Source organism: Lycium ferocissimum, chromosome 4 (assembly GCF_029784015.1).
Source record: "Lycium ferocissimum isolate CSIRO_LF1 chromosome 4, AGI_CSIRO_Lferr_CH_V1, whole genome shotgun sequence".
NCBI lineage: Eukaryota > Viridiplantae > Streptophyta > Magnoliopsida > Solanales > Solanaceae > Lycium > Lycium ferocissimum.
In genome coordinates this window covers 41,627,517-41,637,969 of record NC_081345.1, presented here as the reverse complement: position 1 = coordinate 41,637,969, position 10,453 = coordinate 41,627,517, and the positions used below count along the sequence as shown (strand labels likewise).

At 35.2% G+C, this 10,453-nt stretch overlaps 1 protein-coding gene across 1 annotated transcript in view; it reads left to right on the top strand.

The window, feature by feature from the left end:
- Positions 1 to 4,496, top strand: part of LOC132054064 (CLAVATA3/ESR (CLE)-related protein 44) — a 5,718-nt gene extending 1,222 nt beyond the window's left edge. The window contains exon 2 of the mRNA XM_059446136.1: positions 4,391 to 4,496. Coding sequence (XP_059302119.1) covers positions 4,391 to 4,496 — 106 coding nt within the window. The remainder of the gene's footprint in view (positions 1 to 4,390) is intronic.
- Positions 4,497 to 10,453: the final 5,957 nt, after the last annotated feature.

The following is a 10,453-nucleotide window of genomic DNA, read 5'->3' as shown; positions in this document are numbered from 1 at the left end:
AAAATATTTTACATTTATCATCAAATAAATTCACGGGCCTAGTGAGGTCGGTATATTATTTTTCAAATTTTGGTACAATATTACCGACCTCATGAGGTCGGTTTTATTTTAAAAAAATTAAAAAATATGTATTACGACTTTGCGACCTCGTAAGGTCGGTTTTTTTCGACCTCAGGCGAAGTCGGTTTTGAGGTCGGTAAAACCTGTTTTTTAGTAGTGTCTTACTCAAGCTGAATCGGTAGTGGGTACTGGTAAAGAATGGATCGGTAGTCATGCCAAAATAAGGGCATTCTGCAGTGCCTGTAAAGAATGGATCTTGAGCCTAACTATTTTAAAAGCTGGCGCTTATGAGGGAGGATTGCCCAAGTCCATATAAAGAGACTAAGTAACCCATCCGCAACCGATGTGGGAGAACTCAATAGTTTTCAGTCGGCATAATCTGAAAATAGAAAAATTAAATCTTAATTTGTAAATGGAGGATTGTTTGAAAATCATTGCAGAAATTTTGGGAGTATGTACCCTACTGATCAAAATGGAGGACCATAGGTGAGAGTATAATATTTGGATAATTTGTAATATATTCAGTTTTTTGGTCTCTTTTTCACTACCAGAAATTGAGGCTGTGGCAACAGTTATTTTTGCAGCGGTTTCATAACGGATGCAATAGACAGTCTATGGCAACGGTTTTTTGCAACAGTTACACGTCCGTGGCGATAGATATTCTATGGCAACAGTTTCGTTACGAGGATACATAACCGTAGCAATATATTTTCTACGGCAACGGTTTGTTTGAAACTGTTGTAATAGATCATATACTGCAACGGTTCTTTACATATTTATTTTCCCCTTCTTCTAATTATTCCCATCCAGAAAGCAAAAACCGCAAATGTCACCCTGTTTTTCACCTAAAACTCATCATCCACTACCAAAAATCTCCATTTCTTTCTCTTGTACCGGAAATCAAAAGCCCAAAGGACTTTAGGTCTCTCTTTCTGAGAACGCATTATATGAGCATGGATCGTTCCAAGCTGATTTTAAGTGGTAGTAAGTCCTTATTATGTGCTTCAACTCGCCAGATCCTCTATTCTCTCCCTATACCTAAAAATAGCATGATATCTTGATGGAGAAATTGAACAACTCCTAGATTTCCATATATGAATCGCCATTGTAAGTCTCTTCGATATCTTTTATTTATTCTTTTTCCACGATTTTGCTCATTATTTTGGTAACTACTTTCTCCACCTTCTACACACTCCAACAACACATAATTTTCTGGTGCTGGAGTTTTAATTTCCATCTACAAAGAATCAATTTTAATTGAGCAGTGAGATATGCGCATCTCTCTGTTAGTTCTAAACTAAGAGTCATTGATTTTAATCTCAATGGGTAAATGACGTTTGGCGTGTGAGTGAATGGATTGGGTTTATTTTACTGATGCGATCTTAACTACTTTTTGGAAAATGTCTAGTCCTCTTTTGTTGGAACATGAGAAAAATGTATGTGCCTATAAGGTGTTTGAGCTTATGCTTCACTGAAATTTGTAATTTTAATTGTTACTTTGGAAGGTGTAATGTAGTGCAATCTGCTTCAAGATTGTAAGAATAGTAAAATACACCGTTGTTATTAGCTCTTGCCTCTAAGGTTACCATCATCTCTTGTGCTTCCACTTGATATTCCTTTTATTGGATAGACAAACTTCCACTTGATATTCCTTGTGAGCGTTTCTTTGTTGTTTTTGCATTTTAGGGCCCTTAATTTAATGTATTCATACAGAAAGCCTTGGTTATTAGTTTGAATTGTTGGTGAGGCAAAGTACTTGAGTTGGATGACAATTAGAATCATATAATGTGGGAAGTAGTTCTACAATCGAAGAATGCAAAAAGTTGCAATATATGTTATTTTTATGAGCTCTTGTGTTTAAATCATTGGCTTTCTAAATTTGTGTCTAAATTAAAAGCATGGAAGCATGAAGTTAATTATTTCTCTACTGTCCCAAGCGACACTTCACTTTTTATTTTTGATTGTGATTGAACTATTGTGATTACTTGTTACCACCCTTCCAGAATGTGACTTTTGTGTCTTAATGTGATTTTAAGAAATGTGGTGCTGCTCAATATCTATATGTCAACTATGCCCATGAAGGACTGATAAAAAATTTATGTCTCCATCACATTTTTTTACCTGATCAAAAAGAAAGTTATATCTTTACCAATTTTGCTCGTGTACACTTGTATATAAATTAATAGAAAGAGTGATGAAGCTTTGCTCATGTTCCTTTTTCTTCCACAATAAAATTTACAGAGTGATATATGGCAAAGCTCCAATAAACATCTTGTTTTCAAAGTGTGCTAGTCATGTATTGTTGTTTGCAACTGTAGGTTTGGCTTGTTACTGATTATATATCTGATGAAATACTTAGAGACTTCTTAAAGGAGTACATGCTACCAATGTAAGTAAATTTCAATAATGTGTTAGATCAAGTGAAGCTCTTTTTCTTGCCCTCCTTTTAATTGTGAGGTAATATTCACAAAAACTGCATTATAAAGAGTTGGTTATGCATAAATATTAAGAGTTTGAGCCCTCCCTATTTGCAATTAAAGCTTCTAGCACTCTTTACATGTGACTTCTGGTTCCATTGAAAAGGTTGAAGTAATAACTACTTACATCTGTTAGTAGAATGTGCTATTTTGGTGTTATCAAGGAGTTTTAGTTTGTTCTAATAATTTGCATATAGGCAAGCCAATACTTAAGACTCTTCTGCTTTCCACTGTTAAAGAACAACAGGGTGCTTTCATAGATTCTTATTTTATCACCTCAATATAATGGCATTCTCCAATGTTTGCATACAAAACTCACCCAGATGGCTGTATCTTCCTTTAATATCCCTCTAAGTTGAGTGTTCATTTTGGAGATAAGTACTTATAAGGTTTTGGGTGTGAGACAAATAACGATATATCATTGTTTGAAGGTTCTAATTTTCTATTTAGTGAATAAACCAAAACAATACATGGGAATCTTGTGATATAACTCTTGTTTTATTTCTAAAATTAGGTTGTGGCAAGAGAAAGAGCTAGGCATGTATTAGACGGCGATGAGAGGAAATTAACTAAACTAGAAGCTGCATAACCAATATTTTTGTTGATTCAGTTTCTGTAGATGTTGAGCTTTTACACTACTTTCACTTGCTACCTAAAAATTGTGCAGTATATAATAACTATCTTTTTTAATCTCTTTCTTTCCCTGGACTGGTGGTAATCTCCCCTAACTTAAATTTTTAATTGCCAAAAATGGTGAGAACCTCAGATTGTAAGTCATAAGTTGATTTCAAGGTAAAAATCATTGTTTGTGTCAATTTCTTGGTATGTTGCGTGTTGATATGAGGCAACTCTTATTATAGTTATGTCATGATAAATGTTCAATGATCATAGTTTGAGAGGTAGTTGCTAATGGTAGAGTTGTTGGGGCTTCACTTACCAGTATTTCTTATTGTACTCTTCGCTTCTGCTGGGTGATTATAGTGTGCTCTTTACTATAAGTTGCTAATGGTAGAGTTGTTGGTCCAAATATCACCAACTACCCCTTTAAAATCTTACTTGGAGGGTATTTGGATTTGCTTATTTTAAGTGTTTATTTGCCAAAATAGCTTTTAAGCTAAAATTTGGTGTTTGGAAAAGATAAAAAATGTCTTTAAGCACTTACTTTTAGGCCAAAAAAATACAAAACTAAGCTAAAAGCCAAAAGTTGGGTATTCCCAACTTATGGCTTTTAACTTTTAGCTTATATGCTATTTTTAAAAAGCCAATCCAAACACCCTCTTGTTTGTTTCAAATTTGCCAGGTAACTATGCCATATCGGTGATAATATTGTTGTTCTTCTTAACTTCTTTTAATCGGTGAAAAGGTAATATTGTGACTACAATAATGCACAACAACTTATGTGAATAGATCTTACCTTCTTTCCTTTTTATTCTCTAGTGGTATGCTGGTTGATTAGGTAAAAGATAAGGCTGCATACATATGTTGGCTTTCTTGTGTATGATGTGGAGCTGCAGCAAGCAAGTCTAGAGTGTGGCATCCTATGGTAAAGTCCTTAAATAGATTTGATGTCCAAACAACATCATTCTTTCTTACAGCTATGTGGTTTCTACGTTTATAGAATTATTTTTGTTCATTGGTTGAAAGATAACGTACACAACTTGTTTGGGATTGAGGCGTAATTATTGTTGATTGAAATGTAACTTGTGGAATACTACAATTGGTTTTCTCTACTGCATAAATATGAGGATACTTATAAAAAAACTACAGTACATAAATTCTCTACCTGTAAACCATGAGATGTAATTTAACTTTCAACTACTTGCTAATATATTTCCCATTTTATAAATGCATAGGTTGACTACGTCGGACTATCTTCTTGTTAATGCATATGTGTTAGGTATAAACCTTTTGCTTCATGAGGAAGATATTCCCTCTCAAACTCCCATTGTGGATCTTTGACTCATGCTTTTTTATATAAATATGCAGACTATATGTTAGCTGAAGACGTCTTACTGGCACTAGTAAATTGTGTATTATGAAAATAAGTAGCCCCCAGACCTTGACAGATATATGAAAGATGTATTGGTCAGTCTTATATTACAGTTCAATATCAGTTTAAGTAGCACAAAATGATGACAAAATTGAGTGTGTCAAGTTAGCAACAATGTAATATTGAAAGCTGGAGTCGGTAAAGGAAGAAGGAAGCGTTGCACTTGAAGATCTTTCTAATTCTTAATTATTGGAGTATAATGAATCATTGAAATTTATATGTCTGAACATTTTAGTCCACTTTTGTGCTCCATTCATAGTCAATGATACTTTCTGCACAATGCTTTGTATGGGTAGAATTATCAATTCATATTCCTAACATTTGTAATCTTGACATGCATAACTATGTGCTATGATAAGTAATTGTTGGTGGATTTAGCACCATATTACTGACTAATTCCAACTTAATGATTATTCTTTACCATTTGAAAATTTGGCTAACATTTACTTATCATTTGTAGGTGCATCAAATGATCAAAGAGTGCATGGAACCAATGAAGATGATATTTAGAGTTATGGGATAGTTGATGAAACATTAATTTGTTTAGATATTTAGAGATTTCATATTTTGGAACTTTGTTCTAATTACTGTGCAAACTTATGAATATAATTAGTTGGATATTTTGGATAATGATTTTGTTTATGAACCTTCCATTCGTAATTTATATAAATTTCAGTGCATCATGTTTTATTGTAGGAAAATAATTATTTACAATTATATTCTATAATAGTGTCACGACCCGACTAGGGCCATGACGGGTATCCGGAGCTAACCACCGAGCACCACTCATTCTATTACTTATCCTGCCTTCATTCATATTTCTCATCATTCATAATCATAGAAAACGACTTTCATTTAAAACATATTTACTTTATAAACATCAGTCCTTTAGGCTATCAAAATAATAATATACATACGTGCGTATACATATGAGAAACTTGTGAGACCATACTACCCACACATACGTATCTACGAGCCTCTACTAGAGTACTAGACATATGGACTGGACAGGACCCCGTCGTGCCCAAAATATATGTACACAAAAATACTGTCTCAAGATAGCACCTCCGGAATAAAGGAGGGCTCCCGTAAATCTGCTGATAGCTCCTATGGATCTGCACCGTCTCCCTGCCTACCTGTGGGCATGAACACAGCGTCCAAGGAAAAGGACGTCAGTACGAACATTGTACTGAGTATGTAAGGCATGAATGAAATGAACATAGTAGAGAAATCATAAGACATAAGATGAGGACATAACCTTCGAACGGATACATTTTATACATACATATCATATGTAACATATCATATGATTTACCATATCGTATACGTCATTTACTCACACATACATCATCATATCATTCATGAATCATCAAATCGTTCGTACATCATCATACCATTCGTATATCATCATCGTTAATCCGCGTCCGGGTAACCATCATATGCAGCCCACTAGTGGTGGTGATGTCCGGCCCTCTAGGCACGGTGTAGTCGCACGCAGCCCACTAGTGGTAATCGTGTCCGGCCTTCTAGGCGCGGTGGAATCTTAGCAGCCCGCCGTAGCGGTGACATGTCCGGCCAATTAGGCGCGGTGGAATCTCGAAGTAGCCCGCCGTAGCGGTGACATGTCACGCCAATTAGGCGCGGTGGAATCATATCATCGTATACTCATCATCATACATTTCATAGGTATATTATAAGCTAAACATCATCATACATATCATAGACTTGTGATTATTAATTATCTTATAGGCATATCATGGCTTTATCATAACTTACCATCATTATATATATATATATCATCAAAACATACATTAGGACCTGAAGGCGACTATAACTATGTCGGGGTGACATAAGGTCGTGGAACCCCGATTACATTATGGAGTAATCAAATCATCGTATCTCACCTTGAAGGGACTAACATTTTAAGGTGAGTGTACATAAGAAGAAGCACCAATGGAACCATACTCAGAATCATTGCATTCGTGGGCATCATATCTCACTTTAGGATTCTATAGACTTATCTCATCATCACCAATTATCATACTCGTGTCTCACCTCTTTTCCTTATCTCATACATATGTAGCTCCTTATAGTCATAGACTCATCGTCATCCCTATCGTGCTCATAATGTATCCCTTATCTTTATCTCATATGACTATTCACGAACATAGACTCCTAGTTCTTCGGTATTTAGGAAATTCCTGGAGAAGGAGGAAAATCGTACCTTGAAGGAAAGAGACTAACATCGTAAGATGGTCAGCAACAATGAATAATAACAAAGAATCGCACGAAGGTCATTAGCTTTGTAGAAATTTTGTATCATAAGTTTTAGGATCTCTAGACTTGGGCTCATCATCATATTTATAACATACCTCTTAACTTCATCTCATGAGGGCTCCTTATAACGTAGACTCATCATTTCCGATACATACATATATGTAGAGAAGTCATAGAAAGATAGGAGGATTCGTACCGTAAGAGTCGTACCTTAGAAAGAAAGGACTAGCCTTACATACCTTTGTCGTTTAGCTATTCTATCGCTTGCTCCTTCTCCTTTAATGCACACGTTCTACCTTCAAGAGGATTCGTATCGACATTAGCTAAACAATTATAAGAACGTGTTTTCAAAAGCTAGAAAATTGGGCAGCATTTCCTTTGTTTGTACGACTTCTCCATATTCCATATCAACTCCCAAACATTCATAACAACAATCGTCATTCGTTTACATTATTCACATTTCGTGACTTACCTTCAATTCTCCAAAATCATGATCATAATTCACTATCATGTTTCTTCACATATAATACTTATTCCATGTTCTAAATGTCATTTATAACGTATTCATAGTCTGACATATCCGTATTCATGATTGATCAAACTACTACTGTTGTACTTATTCCTCATTTATGACCCATTTTCTACGTTCTAGTAGTAGAATCCAAGTGTTTCAACTTTACAATACTTCAAACATCATGAAAATACCATAAAACTTACCTTAGATATTGGAAGAATAAGTCTTGAGTGGAATACTCTTCTTACACCCAAAACCCTAGTTCACTCCTCTTGGAATTCCTTGACTTAGATGACTTTGAAGTGTTTCACAATCTTGATTGTTGTTGATTTGATGAAGTTGATCATCAACTTTCCTTGAATTCTTGTGGATGAAGTGTATGGAATGTTCTAGAGGTCTTGAGAGAGATGAAGAAGTGTGTGGAATGAAATAAATGAAGTTGGGATCACCTTTATAAACTTGGAAGAGTTCAGCTCGTCGGGAGTTCCACGGACTCTTCCACGGTCCGTGGAACATAGTGTGGTCCGTGGTTCTGGCCGTGGTTCACCACCAGCCAGCCACCATCTCTGCTGGCAGTTCCACGGACCCTTCCACGATCCGTACAAGGTTTCACCGTCGGTGGGGTGGCGTGAAAACCCTGGGGCTCCGAAGTTGTTCCCGTCGTCTCGTTCGATCTCCAATCTTTATGGAACCTTCTTAACACTTGTTTATCACTTCATTAACAATCTAAGGGGAGTTATAGCTCTTCCCCAAAACATCATTAGGTCATCATCAACTTGTTACTCGTAATTCTCGTCGATACCTATCGTATACATTGCCTTCTCTTGGCAACTTTCTCGTCTAACATCAGATGTCTTTAAAACCTTACTTAAGGTCATCAAATGTCATTACTTACGTATTGAAATACCATACTCTTCGTGTTCTTCGTTAATCTATTCGCTGTGCATCAACGGAAAATTTTCCGAGGTGTAACTGATAAGTTGGTATTTTACCAACTTATTTATTCTTTAATCTTAGATTGTTGCTATGTTTTGATTGAGAAAATAGTGCATTTAATGTCATTTACTTCCATTTTATAGGTTTATGTGATTTAGAAGTGATCGGAAGAAACCAAGTGAAAATAAAGTAAAAAAGAGGCCAAATTGGACAAAAAGCGTACAGAGTTTTTGCAAAACTGTCAAAAGTGGACAGTTTTGCAAAAACGGGACAGATTTGCAAATCTGAAAACTTGGGGCTTATTTTGTTATTTTTGGACTTGGAAAAAGTTGGGAACTACAAAAGGAAGACAAGGGAGCAATTATATTCATCTTTGGCCACATTTCAAGCTTGGAGCTAGGGTTCATCATCAACCACACCATTGGAGGAGAAGATTGGAGCTCTTGAATGATAAAACTCTTAACCCTTTCTTCAATTCCTTTTTATGTATTGAATATTTAAGTGTGTTGTATTTTATTCTCTCACTTGCATCTTGTTTATGAGAATATCCATTATCAAGTGTTGAATTAAATCTCTTGTTTTGCTTATATATTGAACAATTTTTATTTCTAATGAAGTGGGTTAATGTTTTTCTATCAACTCTTCATGCTTAAATGTCTCTTAATGGTTGTAAACATTATTTGTGCCTAAGTACTTTTACTTTGCTTGAGAAAGAAAGTGAAAGTTAGAAAAAGTTAGATAGCAAGGATTTAGGTTATTAAATCCGTAATAACTTGATTTAGAGATAGGATAGTTAACTTGAGGTTGAATTTATTGTCCTTAACATCACACTCTAAGGCTTGAGAAAGCTTAGAGTGAAATTCATTGATTTGGTTGAGAGACTTTCAATGAGATTTTAGAAATCATTATCTATTAACATAAACCGCCATTCATAGTTGTAAAATACATTGGATCATTACTTGAGATTAATTTCTCTTGTATCCATTGCTGCGTCATTGATCATTTTACTTGCTTTCTCGATTAGTTTATATTTTTGTATTAGTTATAATTTTCTCAACAAACCAAAATATTATCTATCATTTGGCTTAGCTTAGTAAGTGAAAGTTCCTTACTTTCTTAATCGCCTAGTATATTGTTCCACGCGGGATTGACCCTACTTCATAGTTGGGTAAATTATATTGCATACGACCGTGTACACTTTCTCTTTGAGGAGTGGATTTGGACTTTATCAGTAACAAATAGTACATCTTGCTTTATTTTACCGTTGCAATAGCTTCTGATAACTGTTGCAATATGTAACTTCAACTGTTGCTATAGCTTCAAAAAAGTGTTTCTTAGATTCGCAAAACCGTTGCAATAGCAACTACAACCGTGCCGTAAACCACTATTGCAACGGTTCTAAACCGTTCCTTTTGGAGAAATAACCGTTGCAATATTTTGCCCTATGGCAACGATAAAAAAACCGTTGCAATAGAGAGTGCTATGGCAACGGTTTTGAAACCGTTCCACCAAACCGTTTCAGTAGACCTATTGGCATGCAATCAGATGAAACGGTTCCAAAACCGTTGCCATAGGTCTATTGCAACGGTTTTGGAACCGTTGCCATAAGCCTATTTTCTGGTAGTGTGGGTCAACAGCCTAAGAAATTTAGTCAAAGAACATGAATTCATGAATCTTCTTCGTATCTTATTCTTTACTTCTCTACAATTTTGTGTCTATCATAGCAAGACCACTCTTTGTTTTCCTGATTTTTCTGTTTTGTTGTATTAAATTTGGGACATTACAGATAACAGTCGCTATCATGTAAGAGTCTAGGGTTTTGTAGAAAATTGTTGGAAATAATGGAGAAACAGACGAAGCAACTCAAAAAGTTTAGCATGTTAGAAAGAAGGTAATTGTGTAAAAAAAAAAAAAATACACTTGGCAAGTAATTTGCTTTATTTTGTAAGTTACTGAAATGGTGTCGAGGAGTTGAGTTATGTGCTAGGCGCTACTGATTCGGTTTAAAACTATAGGACAAATGGAAAAACGTACTTTCTCCGTCTCAAAATAATTATCGTGTTTTTCATTTGCGTTTCTTAAGAAACCATTAATATGAATAAGATCTTCACTATTTCACCTTCTTAAAATATTTAAGTA